General features: G+C 47.4%; 1 protein-coding gene across 8 annotated transcripts in view; it reads left to right on the forward strand.

Moving 5' to 3' along the window:
- The window catches only part of SCRIB (scribble planar cell polarity protein), a 113,728-nt gene that overhangs the window by 1,942 nt on the left and 89,353 nt on the right, over positions 1-22,433 (forward strand). For all 8 annotated transcript variants that reach the window (XM_050915741.1, XM_050915740.1, XM_050915742.1 and 5 more), the window contains exons 2-3: positions 20,640-20,757; positions 21,006-21,084. In XM_050915741.1, coding sequence (XP_050771698.1) covers positions 20,640-20,757; positions 21,006-21,084 — 197 coding nt within the window. The remainder of the gene's footprint in view (positions 1-20,639; positions 20,758-21,005; positions 21,085-22,433) is intronic.

Consider the following 22,433-nt stretch of genomic DNA (forward strand, 5'->3'; position numbering starts at 1 on the left):
TCATGTAGCTTGGGATTGTGTTATACTTCAGGCAGGATATTTCCCAAACCACTGGAAAATGTGTGTTATAGACAGGTTAGGACTTATGAATGAATGTAAGTCTTTTCTGCAGAGGAGGCTAATTGTGACCTATCTGCAGTGAACTTGCCGATCCTTGTGCTGCTCAACTCCTTCGTATCCTGCTGAATAGTCGCAGTCCTACCTTGGGTTTACATTGAACCTGTTTGGACTGAGACATTACTGGGTTTTGGTTAGCTTTTGAAGAGCATCTTTTGGATTATAAATGCAAATTTTATACTGACATTTTATTTAGTCTGTGATCAGATAGATGTAATCCTGCCTGTGAAAGCAGGTACTGTGTATCTGACCTAAGCACTGTGACTCCTTCCTGTTGTCACCCAAAGAGCTTGTATGTGTGAACACTGTTGTTTAACTCTAGCTGTTATGTCTGTTCGGCTTGGGAGCATCAGAGCTCTTGCCACGACCTGTCCTGAGATCATGGGTTCCTCTCTGGTGTTTGAGTTCCCCCAAATTTTTAGACTCTTCTGGCAAAGAATTATTAGAAAAACAATAGAGAACAGACAGATAAGATTCTGGTCCTCTAGTCTCAAAAGAGATGTAGTAAAGTCAGAAGAAGTACAGAGAATGCGGAGCAGAAAATGGCGTGATCAGACCCAATACGCAACAGCTTTTGCACAAAGAAAATAAACGTTTACAAGATCTCTTCAGTCTGTCTGAAAAAGACAGAGGTCTGGAGTATCACAAACGTCCTGGAGGGAATGAACAGGGAGCAACTGACCACTGTTTCTTCCTGGATGAGGACTGGAGGGCATTAAGTGAAACCAAAAAGGGCTCAGTTCAGAATAAATGAAATCACTTTTCATGCAAAATGTAGTTAAGCGAAGTGTGGAACTACTTGCCATGTGACGTAATGGATGCTCAAAGTTTACATGAGCTCAGGAAAGAAGTGGATGAGTTCACGGAAGAGAAAACAACCAAAAATGAGTATATACAAAGACACCATCTTGCTTGTGCTGCATATCCCAGGAGAGGCTTAGAGGAAGTATTGTTTTGGACTTGCTGTACTTCCACTCTTCCGTATCGGGTACTGTCTGCAGCTGCTGTGGGCTTTCTCCAGTCAGGACGGGTATCAGCCCATCCCTAGCAAAACCGAAATGCCCTCTCCCTCACAAGGAAGGTGAGCGTCAAATACGTGCAGCTGGGGAACAGGAGGGGAAACAAGCAGAGCACCCCTGAGTGCTAACTGCTCCTGAAAAAAGCCAAGGAGCTGGTGGATGCTGCCTAGAGATGCTGTGCCCTGCAGACACATCAGGAAGAGTGAGCAGAAGGAGGCCCCACAGTCTTTCCCCTTTCCAGCTCCCCACCAGGCTTCCTCCAGCTGGTGCCACGGGTGGTCCGGAGGCAGTTGATAAGGAGGTCTGCAGTTTGGTGGAATGAGGATGCAAGGTTAGATCCACCTGAGGGTTGACCCAATGTACGTCCTAATGGTTTGTGCTAATAGAACTTGAGCGGTGAAGAGGTGCACTTTTTAGTCGCAGGCACACAAATCACGTGCAGGAAGGGCATTATATGAGGATACTACTATTGGGGACCATGTGGGTAGGGACAGATACCTAATGTAGGAGTAAGAATCTGCATGTTATACAATGTGGATATGGAATGCAAATTGAAAATAAATTGCCGTTCCACCAGGGAGAGAGAGGACAGCAATACTCGATGTGGGCACCTATTTTCCCTGAGGGAGGGCAATGGGAGAGGTCTTTGGTTGGAGTAGGGAGGACACTTTCCAGTTGAGGAGCACTTCATGGAAACATGCCTTTTGTGCGAGAGAGAGACTGGGAGGAGGATTTGTGTGTACCATGAAGGAAGGTGGGGGAAGTGTGCTTGTTTCACAGAATAGAGCTGCGTGTACCCATTCCTTGGGAGAAGAGTTTAAAGGACTACTGAGATGTGTCTGTAGGGGTGGGAGAGGAGAGCAGCAAATGGAGATCAGTTAGAAAAAAGTGAATGAGAGAGTATATACAGTCTTTGGTAGCAAGTTTGACCTGAGCAAGTTTGTTTTTAAGGGCTCAAGCAGGATTTTTGGAGAAGGCTTCCATGTGGAGGTGATTTCTGAAGCAAAAGAATGGAGGGGTGGCTGGCTTTTTGAAAGGTCATCTTGTTTTACAGTTAGCAAACAACTTCCTTTGAAAATGTCTGAATTTATCTGACTCCTCTTCTGTGGGTTTTCTTACCTAGCACCCACTACCAGGCCACCTCTGTGTGACATGCTTTTATTTATCTTTACTCCACTTGTTCCAGAGTCCAGAAACACTGGCGATCTCTTGCTCTTTCTGTGGCACCATTTTCTTCTGTACCAGAACTTCCCATGTCCCCTTCCTGCTGCTGCTTTGCTCTTGATCTGATTAGATGATCTGCCTGCCTCCTGGCATTTCTGAATGACAAGGCCGCGCTTTCCTGAACTCTCTCTTCCAAGCTGTAGAAGTGAACGCTTGTTTCTCTCCGTCCTGCAGTGCCGAATACTCTTCTGTCTGCTCTTGCTTCTTTTTTATTTGTCCCATGTGGAATCTTGCCTGTTTTGAGTCCAGATTTTTCATTATGGTGGCTACACTCTGGTTGTTTGAAGTGATAGATTAAATCTGTGTTAGGAGCATCTGCTGCCTTGTTGCAGGGATTTGCTGCCAGGGTGATACAGCATGATTTAATGGAAAATGATAAATTCCGTTCGATAACTTCCCCGTGCTCTTCACAAGGGTGTCTGAATTCCAGAGGAGGAAATGCCTTGCTCTATGCTGACTTCTGCTCTACCTGGCTTGCACAAAGTGATTTCTGCAGGACTGTGAGCGTGTAGCACACTACAGCAGCAGGATAAATAGCAGGTCCTTCAGCCAGGGGTGTAGGTTTCAAGGATACAGCCTGCTAAATCGTTACACTAGAGCTACAAAAACCACCTGATTCGTTTAGTCCACTCTCCGTGAGCACTTCAGAGGTGCAGGTCTCACCAGAAAGGAATGAACGCGGTCTGGAATTCAGAGGAGGCGGACGGAGCCGGTCACAGCCCAGGAGCAGAGCGTGATCAACAGGGATCCAGAGGCTCTTGGTGTGCTTTCAGAGGAGTGCTCAGGTTTGGAGTATGTGAAGGCAAAAGGGAGAGGTCGAAAGAAACCTGGGTGGAGCAGAGCTCGTAGGACCTGGTGTAGGAGGAAGAGAGGGTGGAGCTGAGTAGGGACTGAAAATTATGAACAAGTCAATGCGGAGGAGGGAGGAGACCTCTCTTCTGTGTCAGCAGGAGTATGGAGAGGGACAGGCCGCTGGAGACCTTCTGCTGGAAGGATACCTGGGCAGGAAGTGTCGTGAGGTTGGGGGGCAGGCTGAGGGATCATGCAGAGAGGGGGGAAAAAGGAGGAAATTAAAGAGCTAGCTTTGATACCAAGTTTTTGAATAGTGGTGGTGCTGAAGAGGCAAGCCCTAGGGATGTCTAATGCAGGGGTTGCAGTTTCTCTGCTTTGCTTTTTCCTTACTAAAGCTCCCATGACAAATTGGGCCCAGTGCAGAAAACTTTTTTTTCTACTGCCCGGTGAGCTGTTATTAGCTTGCACTGAAAATTATGAGAGATGGACACCTGGCTAGAGCACCAGGGAGAGGAGGCCTTTTGGGTCCAGTGCAGATTCCTTCCTGTTCTGTCTTGTTACGCTTTGCATCTTGGCAAGGCCATTTCTGGGCTGGTAGAAACAGTCCGGGTTTCAGCCGTTCCTCCTGTTTGGCTGCCGTTGGCCTGGGGCAAGAGCATCGGTGTCCTTTGTCCAGAGCCTGGGATCCTGCTGCGCTGAGCAGGGTGAAACCTGAGAGCTGTGTTTGTCACTTTCCCAAGACAAGGTGGGGCCTTGCAAAGCTAATTAAGAGCAGCTTTTAATTTCCTGGCATCTGGGGCCTGCAAGGAGGATCTTGGGTTTTATTTACTTCCATGGAGGAGTAAAGCTGCTCCTTTTAATCTCTCCATGCTAATAGCCCTTCCCTGAGAAAGTCAGGGAACCACGAATCATCAGTTACTGGACACGACTCTGTGGTTCACCACGCTGTAATGAGACTGAGCCAGCTTTGGTGCCCATTAAGGCTTGAGTGTGCGATGGGCACCTTCTCTTGTTCTGCATGTGAATTCTTTGCATCACAGGCTTTGTCAAAACTGCAAGCTGCATTTGTTTAACAAAACCCGTGAAGAAACTGGTTTCACTTGATTGTTATGAGACCTGTGCACAGAGTTGGCGTGCCTCTCTATTCCTTCCAGGAGTTCAGGAGCCATATGAGTTAATGTGTACAAATGGATGTGGCTTTGTTTCTCCAAAAGCCGGGTATTCTGGATGTGCTGCTGCCCAGAAGTTGAAATAAGCACAGGCCATTTCACCCTCATCCTTTTCTCTCTGTGCAGTAACTGTCTGTCTTATAAATCCTAGGTGGTGACTAGGGGGATTTAGGATTTGTGCTGGAGTGGTAATAGCTGAGTATAGGCTCAGTTGTGGAAAAAAGCTATTTTATTGGCTCTTGGACATACAATTCTTGGACAGACAAACAAGGGAACAGGAAAGAGGAGCACGGAAGTGATTTTATGCTTTAAGGTCTACAAATAAGAATTGAGTATTAATATTCACTTGTCTGTGAGCTCCAAGGTGTGTAGTCAGCTTTGTTGTTGGACAGCGTGTGGGCGTGCTGCCCTATGCGAATCTCAAAAGGAGCTCAGGTCTTGGAGGAAGTTCAAATGAGTGTAACAGTGAAGTAAACAGGCATATTGGGCAGCAAAGACGTTCAGTGAAGCAAAGAGTTCATGAAGATTTAGGTGACTATGGCCTAAATGGTGCTGCCTCTCACCAAATCTTCCTTTGCACTGGTTTTGTACAATGTAGGGACATCATCAGTGAAAGCACCTACTCAGTCTTTCCCCTGGGTTCAGCTGAGCTGGTTATTGTAAACCTCTAGATACGTCTCTGTCATGGGGTTAATAACATCTTCCATGTCTTTGGGTGCATCGGCTGCTAAGTTGGCTGCTTGGAACGAGTTTGCGCCTTTGGGATTCCTCCTGTTCCTCGGTGACAATTACTGGCGTAGGTTCACCTTCCCTTGCTCGTGTTCCAGGATGCTGTCTCTAAAGTGTAAGCGTGTTATCACAGTGGCCCTACAGAGCATTCGCTCATTACCTGATTTGCTTGCACCTCTAAGATCTCTCCTTACTCCCTTCGGCTATTGTCTGAATATCTACCAGGAATGATTTAGGTGGTGTTTCATTGATGGTTAGAGGTAAAGGCAGGACTAGGTTAACCTCTTTAGGTCTCCTCTGACCTGTTACGTATGTTCCCCTGATTATTCCTGGATTTCATAACCTCGTTTCACTGTCTCACTGATAGAACGGTGGTGAAAGAGCATGGTGGAGGGTAAAGACACGCTGCGTGCAGAGGCAGAGGGATGCGACGGCGCGCAGAGCTCTTGCATTGCAAACTTCTCTGCAGTTTCGGACTCCTCCTTTTTCCATTTCTAGTTCAGGGTATTTAACGGTGTATGTCTGAGCTGTTCCCCTGAGAGCTGCTTTGGCACCTTCCTATTCTTTGTACTCTTCCTGTTCAGAGGAGTTGTTTGTGTCTTCTGTGTCTGAGAATCTCCTGCTGTCTCCTTCCACACAGGGACACTTAACTCTTCTTTAAAACTTTTCCAGTCCCCCAAATGTGCTTCCATGAACGCTGAGTGTACAGTCTGCTGTAGTCTGAATACCCTGCTCTGTACCAATTAATAAACTTGATCTCGTCTGCCTTGTCTCAGTTTCCAGTTTTAGGGTTAGAGCTTATTTGTTGGGTTTTGTTTGTTTGTTTGTTTTATGGTGCCTCTCAGTGCTGGAGATGCATCTGTTGTATACACTTACAGGGTGATATGATTTCTGCCTCAAGAAAATACAATCCTATTTGAAACGATTGGAACGGGTTATTGTATAACTCTTGGCATTTTTCCCTGTTGCTAATATTTGTGGCATTACAGATAAGTAAATTACTTTTTTGTAATTGCTAGTTGACCCTTCTTTGGTCAGAAGATGGTTTAGAAGACAACTAGATTGGTAGATCAGGTCCCTTTGTTATACTGGAGAAGGCCATTCCTGAGGTGCTGGTATGCCAGGGAGGGGGCTGGGTGGGAAGAGAGAAATGGTAGAATAGATAAGAAAGGGGGAGAGGTCTTTGGATAGTACTTGGGGTATATTAGGTTTTGCTTCTTCACCTGTAGCCAGAATGCTGTCCCATGAAATGATCTCAACAGGTCTCTCCAGATTAATGCTTTTGCAGTATTTCAATGGAAAATGACACTGGATGCTCAGTGTCTGCCGCGGGGAGTGGTGATGTGTCGGTGGCACTCGTCCTTTGGACTCCTCCCAGCCCACTGTACAGGACTGAGGTGGAGGTCGCTTGTGCTCTGGTATCAGTAGGGGGCCCTCTGTTTACGCAGTTGTATGCTGCTGCTTTCGCGTTTAAGATGCAGTCTGAGACCGTGAATTGCTCCCGTCAGTAAAACCCCCCACAGCTCTTCGCAAGAGCAAGGTGTGTTAATTGTGGTGTTGTGATCTAATTCTGGCTTGGGGATTTCCTTTCTGTGGCCCTGAATTGGTTTGTCATTTCATTTGGACCAGAGATTCCAGTCTGCTCCTGCGTGCCGTCCTCGGGCAGCGTGCTGTCTGCAGGGGAACAGTTGCTGCGTCTGGCCCCAGAGGGGACTGCATTCCTCAGTCCCTGCTTAAATGCCTGGGAAGAAGCAGCTGGTGAGCCTTTGGCTTGGAGACAACTTGCTTTGTCTTAGCTGGAATGTATTCCTGATGCTTAAGTACTTTTATATATTTGAAATACATTCCTCAGGGCCTGATATGTGGGGTTAAATAGTCGGAAATCCGGCCAGTCTGCGTTAGGGAGGGCTGTGTCCCGGCAGCCAGGGAGCAGCCTGCGTGTGTGTAGGGTCGGTCTCTTCCCCGGCTCTGAGCTCCGGTGTGTGCGGGGGCATGTGGAGCCGCTCGTGTTCAGTGCGCTCAGTGCTCCTGCCCTGCCGGGAGGTCCTCTGCCTCACCAGGCCCATGCCTGCGTCTCCTCCTTGTCGTGCGTCTGCCTGGAGTGGGCAGGCGAGGAGCGGCCCCTCCTCCTGTGCTGTGGGGGGGCTGACGGGGAGGAGAGCCCCCCTTTGCCATCCTTGCTGAAGCACAAGGAAGGTGGCCTGCTGCGGTGGTCTGGCTGCAAACCTGAGGTTGGCCGAAGGCTGCTGTGCCTGGTGTTCGGCTGCTGCAGAGTATCAGCCGTTTCTTTTTGGGACACTGCTGAGTTGCCACCTTTCAGGTGTCTGTGATTATGTGGCTTGTGGCCAGGAAAGGCTGAAGCCAGTTTAGTATCTGTGGCAAATGCTGTAAGGAGTGGGGCATGAAACACTGCTGTAGCTGGAGTCAGTTATTTGGGAAGATCCCTTGTTTGGGATGGCAAGTGGTCTGTACCACTGCCTGTGGTCTTGTCCCACGCCTGCTCAGGTGGGTCAGACTGAGTCTCCGGGTAGCTGGCACGAGGCTCTCTGAGGAACGCACAGGTGCGAGGGTCTACCTGGATAGTGGTATTGGTGCCCTCCCTGTGGCACCAGGGCTGCCCCGCGGGGGCTGAGGTGCAGCCTCTCCACTGGAGCTCCAAACTGATGTTCTCATCTCTCAGCAGTGGTGATCACTTTTTTGACCTCTGCTACCGTTAACTCTGTTATCCTCACTAGATTTCAGGTGGAATGATTCTTCTTCTTGAATCTAGCTATTCTGGGAATATACACTGCTTGCATTGTTTCTCTCAATATAGGGAAAGGTGTGTCTTGGGTTCACTGCTCTGGTGATGCAACCTAGTGCTAACTGGAGGCGCTTGGCTCTGCTGGAAGTGGACTGACTCCTGCTCTGCTAAGGGAGCTGTACAGCCTCTGGGACTGGCGTCCTGCCCGAGCTGCCCAGCTGTGGGATAGAAGTCTTTCTGGTTCTGTGGCCTCACCTGTAAGGTGTTGGCTTTCAGCACAGTGACTTGGAAGGACTGAGTTTAACCTTAGATTTGATCAACTACCAAGTGTCTTGCTTTGCAGTTTTTGCTTCCGGCTCTGCTTGAATGTCTCTCATACAGCTGGCTTTCCCCAAAGGCAGTCCCACTGGCACAGTTGTCAAAGATCAGCTCTTTCTTTCATCACAGCTGTAAAAGGAGGGACCCCAGTTCTGTTCACACTTCTCCTACCTGTAGGTCTCCGAGACTGGAAAGGCAGGCACGCGCGCTCCTGCCTCCTCACGCCTTGGCTGCGGAGCATGCAGCAGAGCCTGTGCTTCCTCCGTGGGCAATTCTTAAGATGTCAAGCCTGTGTTTAAGCAGGAAAGTGTGAATGAAACACAAGGCTCAAATACGTGATCTGGTTTTGGGTGAGCATTTTGAGGAACTGCCCGAGCTGCTGCATTTCACTGCTGACAGACACCTCCTGCCCATGGTGGCAGAGTCCTGTGCACCCGTTCTGGTTGGGGACAAACACGGAGCTCTGCTGCGAGCCCGTAGCGGCATGGGAAACCAGGCCCTCTTCTTGCTCGTGAATCACCAGGAGAATTGTAATTATTTTCCTGCTACACAGTTTGATCCTGCCTTTAATTAAACATGTGCTGTCCTGCTGAAGGCGGTGGGACTGTACCAGCAGGGTTTGACAGTTGGACTTGAAATTCTCTTAAGAGAGTAATGAGACATAAGGAGGACCTGTCCTTATCACTGGCACTTCCAGGATCGGAAAGGTTAGCAAAACCTCTGCCTTGGATCCCCTTAGCCTGTGTTGGAGGAGAAGTAATGCAGCAGGCACTGTTGGTGTGCTCAGTCCCTGCAGCAAAACCACCTGGTCCAAACACCTCTGGCTCTGGGCCTTTGTCTCGGAGGCAGCCTGCGTTGTCACGGGTTGTTTTTGAGGAAAGGGAGGCATCTGAGACCCGCTGTTTGGCTAGCAGAGCTTGGGAACACCTTGATAGCTTTGGCTGCAGAAGCAAGAAGGTTTCGTGCAATTACAGTGTGAAGACCGTGTTTATAGTGTAGAGCCAGTTCCTGCTCTCCAGATGTATAAATTGTCACCACCTTATTTCAAGGACATTGGCCTATGTGTAAGATCGTTGTGGCTCTATGGTTGCGTAAGTTGGGTGTCTGACTCCTCTTCCTCTGGCACGTCCTGCTCCCCTTCAGCGGTGCTGCAGCTGTCTCACCTTGAGAAATGCCCTGTCTTTATGAGGTGTTTCATTGAAGCCTGCTTAAAGCATGCTTAGTTGAGGGGAGAAATGTCCCTACAGCCTGATGGCACTTGGCAGCTGCCCCCCTCCTGTCTGCTGTTTGCAGCAGGGGTCCTGGCACCAAGACAGCCCCTGCGAGCTGTCTGTGCTGCAGAACAGTGAGGCTTCTTTTCGGAGAAACTGGTAGAGGAGCCCAGGCATCCGTTTGCCCGCCTCCCACCCTCTTGGCCACTGTGGAGATGGCTGTCCTCCAGGTACAGGTGACAGCATGGGGGCTGGCCATCGGAGGAGAGCAGCAAGGTGGTCCCGTGGGATTAGGCACGGTGCCTTTGGTGGGACTGATGTTTGGGGTGTGAAACGGGACAAATGCCTCTGCCCAGACAGCTGGGACTGCTTCACGTGTATCTCAGCGTTGTGTGTTAGTGTGGGGAGTGCAGAGGGGATCTCCTTGCCTAAGCAGCGGCAGGTGAGGGGGGAGCTGGAGTTCAGCCTTGGGCAGGCCAGAAGCCCTTTTGCTATAGCCTCAAGAAAGCAAAGATTCAGAAGAGTCGTGAAACTAACCTGGGCCTGGGGCTGACCTGGAAGGGGAGAGCAGTCTGCATGCAGAAGCAGTCAGTGTTTTCCAAGTCCCGGGCAGCAGCACCCAAATTACTTTCTCTGCTTGCTTGGCTGTGAAGATGCGTCTTTCTGTAGGTGGGAGCTGTAGGACATACGGGCTTGTGTTGCCGTCATGTGAATCATGGATGGGCACAGAGCTCTGACCTTGTTGCAGGGACTCTGTGGCTGTGATTGCGGCAGGCTGGATGCCAGCGTTATGGGCACCAGCAGTCTGCACGGGAAGCTTGATGGGCCTGGTAGATCTGCATCCCTGACCCTGCCGTGCATCATCAGACTGCTTGGGTCATTCCGGGACTGAAGCCCTTTCTGTCCCTTCTGCCAGAGCAGCAGGGCCGGCTCCACCATGCCTCTTCCGAACAGCCAGCGGTGGCAGCGCGGGGGTGGCCGGGCTTACCTGACGCTGTCTGCCCCGCTGAGCCGGGCTGGCTCTTTGGCCCTTAATCCCATTTGGGGAATGGTTGGCTTTCCAGGCCTGCCCTCAGGATTTTGTTGTTTCTGGGAAACGGCATAGGTGAGTGGTAGCTCAGAGGGTTCGTTGTGATCCTTTTATCCATTGTCCTTTCTCCTTTTTTCATTTTCCTCCTCTTGATTTGACTGAATAAGTGAACAGGGGGAGGAGGCAAGCCTTGCTAAGCATTACTCTGCAGCGGAGAGGAGGCCCTTGGGGGTGGTGTCCAAATTCCCAGCATCACCAACTGAATGCTGTGGTTCTCTAGGCTAACCTAATAGCTCCATTAACCTTTTCTTCATGTCCTGGGGCTTTGCTGCAGCCTCAGTACTAATGCTGGGAGCTTCGCAGATATGAACATCAACAGTCAAAGAGGCAGGATTGAGGTTTAGAGAAAGTACGTCACATCAGCAAGCTGAAGAAACACAACTTACTTGGAGGCATGCTCATTGCAGAGAGGATGGAACCTCCTTCAGACGTTTTCTAGGGCCTCTTACAGACAAGAGACTGGGCTTACAAGGGCCTTTTATGACTTTGCTGTGTATATACATGCTGTGCGTGACTTTCCACGTGCCGGATTGTTGTGCTGCTGTTCAGAGGTACCTTGACAGGCTGGAAAAATGGGCCAACGGGAGTCTCATGGAGTTCAACAAAGGGAAATGCCAGTTTCTGCACCTGGGAAGGAGTAACCTTGTGCAGCAGTACAAGCAGGGGACTGACTACTCGAAAAGCAGCTTTGCAGAAACACTGGAGGTCCTGGTGGATGTCGTGGTTTAATGCCAGCTGGCAACTAAGCACCACACAGCCACTCGCTCACTCCCCCCACAGTCAGGATGGAGGAGAGAATCGGAAGGGTAAAAGTGAGAAAACTTGTGGGTTGAGATCAAGACAGTTTAATAGGTAAAGCAAAAGCCACGCACACAAGCAAAGCAAAACAAGGAATTCATTCACCACTTCCCATCGGCAGGCAGGTGTTCAGGAAAGCAGGGCTCCATCACATGTAACGGTTTCTTGGGAAGACAAATGCCATCACTCTGAATGTCCCCCCCGCTTCCTTCTTCTTCCCCCAGCTTTATATGCTGAGCATGACGTCCTATGGTCTGGAATATGCCTTTGGTCACTTGGGGTCAGCTGTCCCAGCTGTGTCCCCTCCCAAATTCCTGTGCACCCCCAGCCTCCTTGCTGGTGGGGTGGAGTGAGAAGCAGAAAAGGCCTTGACTCTGTGTAAGCGCTGCTCAGCAATAACGAAAAGATCCCTGTGTTATCAACAGTTTTCAGCACAAATCCAAAACCTAGCCCCATACTAGCTACTATGAAGAAAATTAACTATCCCAGCCAAAACCAGCACAGTGGACCACAGGCTGACCAGCAGTGGTCAAGAGCATTGCCAGCAGGTCAAGGGAGGTGATCCTTCCCTTCTGTTCTGCTCTGGAGGACTGTGTCCAGTGCTGGGCTCCCCAGTGCAAGGAAGACATGGACATACAGGAGTGTGTCCAGTGAAGGGCCACAAAAATAATTGAGAGACTGGGGTATCTGTGATATGGGGAGAGGCTGAGAGAGTTGGGACTGTTCAGCCTGGAGAAGAGAAGGCTCAGGGGGGATTTTAGCAATGTGTATATGATGTCAGGGAGCAAAGGAGATGGAGCCAGACTCTTCTCAGTAGTGTCCAATGGCAGGATGGCAGGACAAGAGGTAATGGGCACAGGGTGAAATAGAGGAAATCCTGTTTAAACGTAAGGAAACTTTCTTTTTTTTTTTTTTTTTTTTTTTTTTTTTTTTACTGGAGGGGTGGTCAAATACTGGAACGTGTTGCCCAGTGAGGTTGCAGAATGTCCATCCTTGGAGATACTCAAAACCCAAGTGGACACAGCCCTGGGTAACCTGCTATAGCTGACCCTGCTTTGAGCAGAGGTTGGACTACCTGATCTTGAGAGGTCCCCACCAACCTCAGCCATTCTGTGGTTCTGCTGGACCTGCCTCCATGATGCAGATTGCCTTTTCGAGTGAACTGCTGTATTTGGAAATCTGCATCTCTCACTCACTGTCCTGCTATATACTCCTTTGCAGTTTTGCAGACATTGGCTTTCTAGGAACTTACCCTGCTTTCTTAATTCAGCTGGAAGCTCTGTGCTAGTGTCCATAAGGCTGTGTGTGAAGGCAGTGGTGGCTGGCTCCTTTCTCTGTTGCAGAACAGGAGGCGGCTGATGCAGCCGGTTTTGGAGTTGGACAGTCAGAGTTCCTCATGTAATGAGTGAGAAAGGGGTACAGGGAACTGTCAGACTTCTGTCTCTACTCAGGAGTTAGGCATCTCCCTCTCTTAATTTTGGCCAGTACCACCTCTAGTGCCACCCATCTGCATTGCTGGGGAGCAGTCATGACATGTTGAGGATATGAGGCCAGAAGCTCATTTCTAAATCAGGTGGGTATTTCCTCCTTCCTGGGTTCACTCCGCTTTCCCAGTTCACCATTGACCAAAGTTGGAGCCATGGGCTAACCTGGCTTATAAATTAAGTGCAGGCAAAACACTTCATGTATGTATACTGAAGTCCATGGGATCGGGGAATTCTGTGCTTTTGCGTCTCACTGGGTGAGAAGCTCTGCAAAGTGGGCTGTCGGGCATCCTTGCATTATCAGTAAGAAATGTGTCCTAGAGCAGTGGGCCTCGGCATCAGTACGTGAGGCTCAGGACTTTCTCAATACACAGGTATTTCAGTTCCTCAGCAGAAGCCAAAGGTGAATCTGCCAAATGGAGCCTGTATTTGCTGCTACCGGTGTTTCTTGTTTTCATAAACTGGCTGAGCCTGTTACTGTTTCTCTGGATAACCTCAGATAAAACCACAGTGTGCTGTTTGGAAATGTTCCTTGGTAGGACTGACCTAACCTTTGAAGATGAGTGCTATATGGTCAGGATGACTCTCTGCTTGGCTAGTTGTAATATTTCAATTTGAAGCTGACATTTCTTTCTCTTTGCAATGACGATAGTTTTGACTGTCATAGCAGTGATTCTGCTCTATTAGCCTGATACTTTTCTTTTATAAAATTACTCCAAAGGCAGTGGTCTGAATCAGGAGGCTCATTAATAATTGCACTGGGGTCTCATCCTTTCTCACTTCTGCATATATCATCATGTTTCAGTATTGAAGTGGGTCTTCCAAAGTTGCTGAGGGATCAGTCATTAAGACAGAAGTAAAGTCTTTCCAGTTTAATTGTGGTTAGCTGGACCTAGCTGACAAGTGAGTGTCATGTACCCTAACAGGAGCAGAATAAATAGCTCAGGGTGGTCCATTAGCTTGCCTGGAGTTTCTTGGGAACCCAGCCCATTTGTAGTCGGTAGCTGTGTAACTTGCGTAAAAGTAGCTTCCAAGTGACTGGTGTGGTTTAATTGTGAAAGGTTTGTCACAGTCAGAGGTCTCCTAAAGTTTTGATGGTTCTTTTCCATTGTTTATATTGGTTGCACACTTCAATATTTGTCTGGCAACAGCAAAAAGGGACATTTGAGGCTTTTTATTTGGTTATGCAAACGGGCATGTGAGTTGATTTCATGTTGCATGTACTATTGTTGGCAACGTTCTTTGTGTGTCGTACATGGCCACCTCCTCTCCACTCCTCCTGTTGGAGGTTGTGCTAAAGGTGCTCGGCTTTCATCCTTGGTCTGTGTATTCAGGGTTCAGCTCCTTGTAGGGTCTGGCGGGGTGCCCTGGCATCACGGAGGGCCAACAGCATACTGGACGTACTGATAGGAGCATACCCAGCGCCTGGGGGAGTGATTATTCCCCTCTGCTCAGCGCTCCATAGACGGCACCTCGATACTGCATCCATTGTGGGGCCCGCGATACCAGAACTGCATTGCCGAACTGGTGTGTGTTCAGGAGAGGGTCTGTAGGGTGGACGGGGGCTGAAGCACTTGCCCTGACAGGACAGGCCACAGGAACGGGACTTCTTCAGGCTGAAGAAGACACTGCTTCGGAGGGACCTCATAGCAGCCTGCCAGTGTGTACAGGGAGGTTATCAAGGAGATGGAGCCCAGCAGTGCATGGGGGAGGACGAGAGGCACAGGGCACCATTGAACTAGGTGGTTCTGTCTGGGTACAAGGAAGCTTTTTTCACTGTGAGGGTAATTAATCGGTGGACCCAGGGGCCCAGAGGATTTTTGGATCCTCCGTCGTTGGAGGTTTTGAAAGACTTGACTAGACAAAGGCCTGAGCAACCTGATGTGACTTCATAGCTGACGCTGCTTTGAGCAAGAGGTCGGACCAGAGATCTCCCGAGGTTCCTTCCAACCTGAATTATTTCATGATGCTGTGATAAAGGTCTGTGATATACAAAGGATTAGAAGGATATTACTTCATTGTCCCTTTTGATGGAAAAATCCATGGATCTAGGTGGCCTTGTTTTTTCTTTTAAGAGATTGAATTAATTTAATTTTGTTTCAGAAATTATAGATAACTCTTGAATGACTTCTATGTTTGCCTGCTTTTGTCTTTAGAGGGGCTGCTGAATGAGGATGTTGCATCTGAAAACATGCTGCAGAGCCTGTGTTTCACATTTTTCTGTCTTTTTTGCAACGTTGTAATTTTGTGGACTATTTCTTATCTTTTGGGTTATAGTGCTTTACAGGCTCTTTATACCTTTCACTAATTTTCAGCCAATCAGTACATTAATGAGAGCAATGGCCTATGTATTTCCAATCTGTTATATTGCAGTTGCTCTGCTCTGGATATTGTAAGAATTTATGCCCCCTGAATCTTATTTGCAAGACAATTTTGTAGTTGTTCTCCATCTTAGCCATCCCATAACCATTCACATACTTCAACAGTAGAATGTCTTTAATATATTCTAATTTACAAAGGCTTTCCCCCCTAGTTACTCAACTATGCTGTTAATATATTAGTACACCCCCTGATCTTTGTCTTGAGCCTTTTTTTTTCATTTGTTATAACTTCCATCATATCCTGAGCTGGCTGAATTCCTATGCACTGGAGTCCTTTTGTACTAATCCGTGTTCACTCTGTGTGGTCTTTAAACTTCTGGTACGCCAGGAAACAGTGAAAGATTGCTGCTTGGGTTTTTTTCTTCAAACTTCTATTTTTGATCTTATATCAGTCTAGTTTGGACACTGAAAGATGTAGGTCATGCAGATTTGGTGATTTTTTTTTTTTTTTGATATGCAGAAAATCTTGAAATTGTGTATGTTTCATCTTAATAGAGACATTCAATATAGTGCTAAATTCGTGACTTTTTTTTTTTGCCAGCTGTATGAAACAGGGTTAACATTGTTAGAAAAAGGGATAATTGCCAGTCTCCGAAGAAACATCTGCTTAAGTTTTCACTCTTAGTTCCAGTAACAATTTTAAAATTAATTTGTTCTCCATTTCCAGTGTCACAAACGAATCTCTTGTGCAGTCTTGCTTTGTAAATTTGGCTGTTGGACTTAAGAGTTGAAGTACCCAGTTCACAAAATACTGAACTGAAAATTATATGCATCATGTTAGATGCAGTGTTTGCAGTCTTATCAGTTCTTGATTACGTCATGTTGCCATATTTTACATCATATTAACTGTAGTCCCACTAGACATAAGAGCAAACTTTGACTGCTTGCTAGTTTTCTAAAAGCTTTGCTAGCAAAAGTGGGAACTGCATCTGTTCTGTGTTTTTAAGTGCTTCTTCCTGAAGATGGTCCCATCTCTGAACAGCAGCTGAACAACCAGCGTCTGTTTATTCGCTTCAGCAGCGCTGGTATACCTTCGCATTTCTATGATGCAATGGCAGTTAAGTCTACTAGACTGGTTGTGGAAGCATCGGTATGCTCTGCTGGCAAAACTGTGCTACACTACAGTGTACTGGATTTGCGTGGCAAGGTTTTGGTAGCAGGGGGGTCACGGGGGTGGCTTCTGTGAGAAGATGCCAGAAGCTTCCCCTGTGTATGATAGAGCCAATGCCAGCCGGCTCCAAGACAGACCCGCCGCTGACCAAGGCCAAGCCAATTGGCAACAGTGGTAGCACCTCTGTGATAACACATTTAAGAAGGGGAAAAGTTACTGCGCAGCAGCAATTGCAGAAAGAGAGAGGAGTGAGAATATGTGAGAGGAACAACTCTGCAGACACCCAGGTCAGTGAAGAAGCAGGGGGAGGAGGTGCTCCAGGCACTGGAGCAGAGATTCCCCTGCAGCCCGTGGTGAAGACCATGGTGAGGCAGGCTGTCCCCCTGCAGCCCATGGAGGTCCACAGTGGAGCAGATCTCCACCTGCAGCCCATGGAGGACCCCACGCCGGAGCAGGCGGATGCCCGAAGGAGGCTGTGAACTTGTGGGAAGCCCGCGCTGGAGCAGGCTCCTGGCAGGACCCGTGGACCTGTGGAGAGAGGAGCCCAGGCTGGAGCAGGTTTGCTGGCAGGGCTTGTGACCCCGCGGGGGACCCACGCTGGAGCAGTCTGTTCCTGAAGGACTGCACCCCGTGGATGGGACCCACGCTGGAGCAGTTCGTGAAGAACTGTAGCCCGTGGGAAGGACTCACGTTGGAGAAGTTCGTGAAGGACTGTCTCCCGTGGGAGGGACCCCGTGTTGGAGCAGGGGAAGAGTGTGAGGAGTCCTCCCCCTGAGGAGGAAGGAGCGGCAGAAACAACGTCTGATGAACTGATCGCAACCCCCATTCTGCTCGAGGGGGAGGAGGTAGAGAATTCGGGAGTAAAGTTAAGCCCGGGAAGAAGGGAGGGGTGGGGCGAAGATATTTTTAAGATTTGGTTTTATTTCTCGTTATCCTACTCAGATTTGACTGGTAATAAATTAATTTTTTTTTCCTCAAGTCGCATCTGTTTTGCCCGTGACGGTAATTGCTGAGTGATCTCCCTGTCCTTATCTTGACCCACAAGCCTTTCATTATATTTTCTCTCCCCTGTCCAGCTGAGGAGGGGAGTGATAGAGCAGCTTTGGTGGGCACCTGGCATCCAGCCAGGGTCAACCCACCACATAGAGTAAAGACATTCATGAGCAAAGCAGTCTGTCAAGGGAAAATACAGACTTGTTGGTGTATCTGTGCTTCAGCTAGCAGTATTTCATTGACACAATCCTGTTGGTAAGGGGTTAAAGATGAGGAGTAAGTGGCTGGTACCTAACAATTAACAAGGTTTTGCTAGTCGGAGTAGACATGGTGGCTTACTTGGATTCTGCTTAACTTTCTTATTTTTGCAAATATAAAATCTTAATTCTTGCATGGGTACGCTGTAATTCTGCATTTGTTTTTTGTGACCTCCACTGACGACTTTTGACTAGTTTGAGTTTTTGTCACATCAAAATATTTTATTCAAGTCCAGCTTAACTGAATCTTAAGAAGTGGGATGTGCTACTATTGTCTTGCTGTTTGCTGGATGGAAATTTGTGTACAGATCTGATGATAGTCTGTCAGCACTGTGAGGTTTTGGAGTTTTTTGATTATCTTTTTTTAAAAAAACAAGCTGGGGGACAAAAAAATGCTGTTTAACTGATATAAAAAAGTAGCACACAAAGCAAGGTATTTTGGAGCATTATATTTAGTAGATGTCTCCCTGAAGCAAAGTTAATTGGGTGGGAAGAATTGTGAGATTGTCATGACAGCCTAATTCTGAGGCTTGGTCTGCACTTGGCTTCGCAGACATGTCTGTGTGCATGTAGGTTCTGATTATTTTCAGTAAGGTAGTTACGCTAGTAAAAGGCCTGTTATGCAGTTTGTGCTGTTAAATTGCAATAAACTGCATGGATACAACTGCTGTGCCAAAGAAATGTTATGTTGTTTTGATTTTGATGGCCTAGCTAAGAAAGTAAAACTTAACTGTAGGCAAAACTGAAGTCAATGTTCACAGCTACCAGTTTGCCCCACAGATGGTTAGCTTTTAAATCGCTATTGTGTCAGTAAACGCTTCCCATATATATTGCAGTGCAACATATAGCATGATTTTATTCTAGTTTATTCTAAATTTAAAAAAAAAAAGTGTGCACATCTATTTTGAGACCGCCTAAAATCTGTAGGCAGAAGTGCTGGAAGTTTGGACTGTAGATGTTCTGTTCCCTTTGTTATTTTCCAGCTTGTAGACTCTAGCAGGTCAACACAATGTCTTGCCTGGAATTTCCTTGCATTCTAAAATTAGGAGAAGGATCTAGGAAACAATAGCAAATCAGGTCTCTAAACCTCCTGCTCTGGCTTGAACCTTTGTTGTCATTTAGACTTTCACCTACTTCCTTTCTTATTAAACTGATTTGCATTAGATAAACTGAATTAAAAAGAACCTACACTGTTCAGTATCAAGAAGACTCCCCCCCGGCCCCCGTTCTGTTTTTACTTATTATGGTCTCCTGTACTACTTTAGGACATACTTTAGGAGTATGAATTTCGTATCACTGCTCTTCATCCCAGAGCACTTCTCTGTTTCAGTGTGAGGAGTGATGTGGATGTATGACAACCTCAGCATAGCAAAGGCCGTGCCATGTTTTGCAGTCCCTCAAACATGCACTTGCACCCAGCAGCGCTTCCTGACTGAGACATCTCTATGGGAAACTGCAGAGGTTTTGATCTACAGCAAGAAACTTCTCAAGTTATGTTATTAGACCTCATCATTATCCCTTCTAGTGGGGCGAGCAGCTCTCTTTATGGTCTGTGTATCTTTTCATGGTTATGTTGTGCATCACCTTTTCATTCCTTACTCCTCCCTTGTCTGGTCTGTATTATTGTTCTTTGCAATGTTATGAGTGACAGTTGTGGGTATCCCACCACCCCAAACCTGAACAGATCTCAATACCCCCACAACTATTCCTGGGGAGGTCTGTTTCAGCAACCTTTTATGCAGATGGATTACTGGATAGGCAACTGAGAGAGAAGGTTCACAACTCAGATTCTTGTTTGATCCTTCTCAGTGTGGTCTGTGTAAGCAGCCCTGACTCTTTGGCCATGTTTTCTGATCTGTAAGTAATCCTGTGATTACGTCTTCTGTTGCTTACTGTAACTCCCTCTCTGCCTCTGGCGTAGGACAGACAGGACGATTACATGGATTAGAAGTGGCTTCTGCATGTCACTTCGTAGACCTGAGTTTGTTCCTAGCTTCATCGCTACTTTCTTTTGCATCATGGGTTGAGTTATTAGCTTCTTAAGGTTTGGCCATCTAAAACTCATAAACTTAGAGGTGACTTAGAGCACTTCTCTGTACTGTGGCAGAACCCAAACACATAATCAGAGACAGTGTTACTACCTGTGTGTGCAACAGTCTCTGCCTTTATCTATTTGTGGGTTGTGGGTAAACTTCTTAAAACTGTCTCATTTTCTACAGTGTCCCAGTATTGTTTGTTTGTTATTCCCAGGCACCCTGAAACGATCCAGGAAATGCAGCAAACACCACAGCCTTGGTTTCCATCCTGTTCGGTATCCGATGTCCGACAATAGTTAGAAGCAGCTGCAAGATTTGTTCAGTTGATAATTATAGTGTGTTGTGTTTAGTAAACTTACTGAGAGGCTGTTGATGTCTAGAAAGAGTATGATTGATGAATCTTGTAATTTACCATTTATAGCTAATATAATTGACTTCTGAGAACAAGGGTAGGTGTGAAGAAACTGGATGTTGTTAGACTAGGAGGCCTCTAGAGGTCCCTTCCAGACAACATTTCTACCACTGTGATGTTTCTAGAAAGGAATTTTCTTTCCTTCCCTAATTCTTTGTTACTTGGGCCATACAGGTAGTTTGCCTGCTCCTTTTCTTTTCTGCTACAAGCGGCACAAACGCTTTCCCTGTTGGTGTAGGGACCTGTCACTGATGTCCTGACAAAACATACTGTACAGCAGATGTGTATGACAGCAGGGGCAGGACTTTGGTCTGGAAGTCCCCTTGTGTTTCTCCTTTGTTGGCTTCTCTGGACCAGACTCATAAACACTGTAGTGTCTGCTGGCAAGCTGCTTTATAGTGACTTCCTCGTGATACTAGTATTTGAATGCCTAAGATGAACTTTTATCTTAGGAAACAAGGAACATCCATTTTGTATCCTACAAGGGAGGGAGAGGACCAGTGGGATAGTAGAGATGTTAAATGAATCATCAAGCTAAACTCATTAAATGCCTTTCTTCTTTCATCCTCGTCTCTTGTAGACCTTAATCGGGGTTCTCATCTGTGCAGCAACTGCACTTTGAGGACCTCACCAGGACAGAGGTTATGAGAGAAGGCAGTTGTCTCCAGGGATGGATGCTCAGGTTTGCCCTGAGGTGAGAACACAGGTTTCCCACAGAACTGCTGCTGACCCAGTTTTGTTCTCTCCTGTCATAGCCTTTCTTTAGGCTTCTGAACCTGCGCAAGCTGGGTCTAAGTGACAATGAAATCCAGAGACTTCCCCCTGAGGTTGCCAACTTCATGCAGCTGGTGGAACTGGACATCTCCCGTAACGGTAAGGTCAAAGCTAAACGGGGACCCACAGCCCTGCTTCTCTCAGTGTAGTAGTACTACCCTGTGCACTCATGTTCTGGAAGAGGCAGTACCCTTTCACAGTTCTGCAGAGTGATCTCTCGTGGGTCCTGAGCTATGAAAATGTGGTTGTCTTACTGTGTCTTAGGCTGTCACCGGTACCTGGCGTCCCATTTTTCACATGATAGGCTCTTGTCAAGCCTCTTTTTTTCTTTCATGTATTTTTTCCAGACATTCCAGAAATTCCTGAAAGCATCAAATTCTGCAAATCCTTGGAAATCGCAGACTTCAGTGGGAATCCTCTCTCCAGGTAGGAAGGCGTATGCGACCCTTTTGTCCAGGTGAGAATGAGAGTTGAAGTTCCTCATTCTCCCTGGCTTTCTCTGGTCTTCGTCTTGTAATTGTCTTCCCTTAAAGTCAGGGCCTAGGATCACCTTGCCTTTGCCAAGACCTGCACATGTCTGCTCTCCTGACAGGTGGAACACAGCATAGGGAAGAGCTGGTGTGTGTTCCCTCTTCTGCAGAGCCTATGGCTTGGATTGATGAGCCTTTAGTCATACTGTTGCCACTGGTGTGAATGGTGAGGACTTTTGTCCTCTTGGAATAAGTTTGTTACTCCCTCCCCACCCCTTCGCTCTGGTGCACAAACCAGAATGGATGTGGACTCATACTGCAGAGGAGTAGAGAAAGGCCTGCATGCTTTCCTCTGCTCTCTGTCAGTCCTTTTTGCTCTCTGTCAGTCCTTTTTGCTCTCTGTCAGTCCTTTTTGCTCTCTGTCAGTCCTTTTTGCTCTCTGTCAGTCCTTTTTGCTCTCTGTCAGTCCTTTTTGCTCTCTGTCAGTCCTTTTTGCTCTCTGTCAGTCCTTTTTGCTCTCTGTCTTCTTATTTATAACTTAGGATGGCCATCCTTTGAACTCTGTGTTTGGTTGATTTCCCTGATATCTCAGTGCCCAGAGCTATGTCCAAGAACGGGGCTCTCTGCCTTGTCTCTTCAGTCTTCTGTCTCTACAGCTCTTAATCCATAATGTCTTGGGAATTTAAGTGTGGCTTCTCTGCCTTGGTGAACCATGCTTTCAGCACTGGTGTCTTGATGCGTTGTCTGCCAGGGTCCCTGTAGATGCCAGTCTCCCTCCAGATGCCTGCTGCCCTTTGTGCTCCTGGGCAAGCACTGCACAAGACACCCTTTAAATAGATTTAACTCTCTGCTTCCTTATTGTGGTGCCAGACACTGCCAGAATGGGACAAGCTTTCCAGCTGGTGAGAATCCCTGTACCACAAGAATGACCAACACTTCTACACTAGAAGTTACTTGTCAGAGTCTTTTTGTGGCCCAGAGTTGTAAGAAGTATGTCGTGAGTAGTGCAGCAGGGAAGCTCCAGGAACTGCCTGTGAACAGCAAAGGTTTTCTCCTTTTCACGGGTCTTTCCCTGTTCTGTTGTACCTTGGAGCTGGTATGAAGATACTTCTTGGTCCTGGGGAATGCTGCAGTGTCATCTGCAGAAATATCCTTAGATGGGCATTTGTATTACTTGGTAGCCCTCCCTGCTTCCAAGTTTAAATGATCACATGGCATAATTTAGTCTGGGATTCATGCTTGAGTACTGCAGAGCCACGTTTGCACACTTGGACAGGTAGTGACTTTGGTGCAAGGGGATATTGT

The sequence above is a fragment of the Gymnogyps californianus genome, chromosome 2, assembly GCF_018139145.2.
Source record: "Gymnogyps californianus isolate 813 chromosome 2, ASM1813914v2, whole genome shotgun sequence".
Taxonomy (NCBI): domain Eukaryota; kingdom Metazoa; phylum Chordata; class Aves; order Accipitriformes; family Cathartidae; genus Gymnogyps; species Gymnogyps californianus.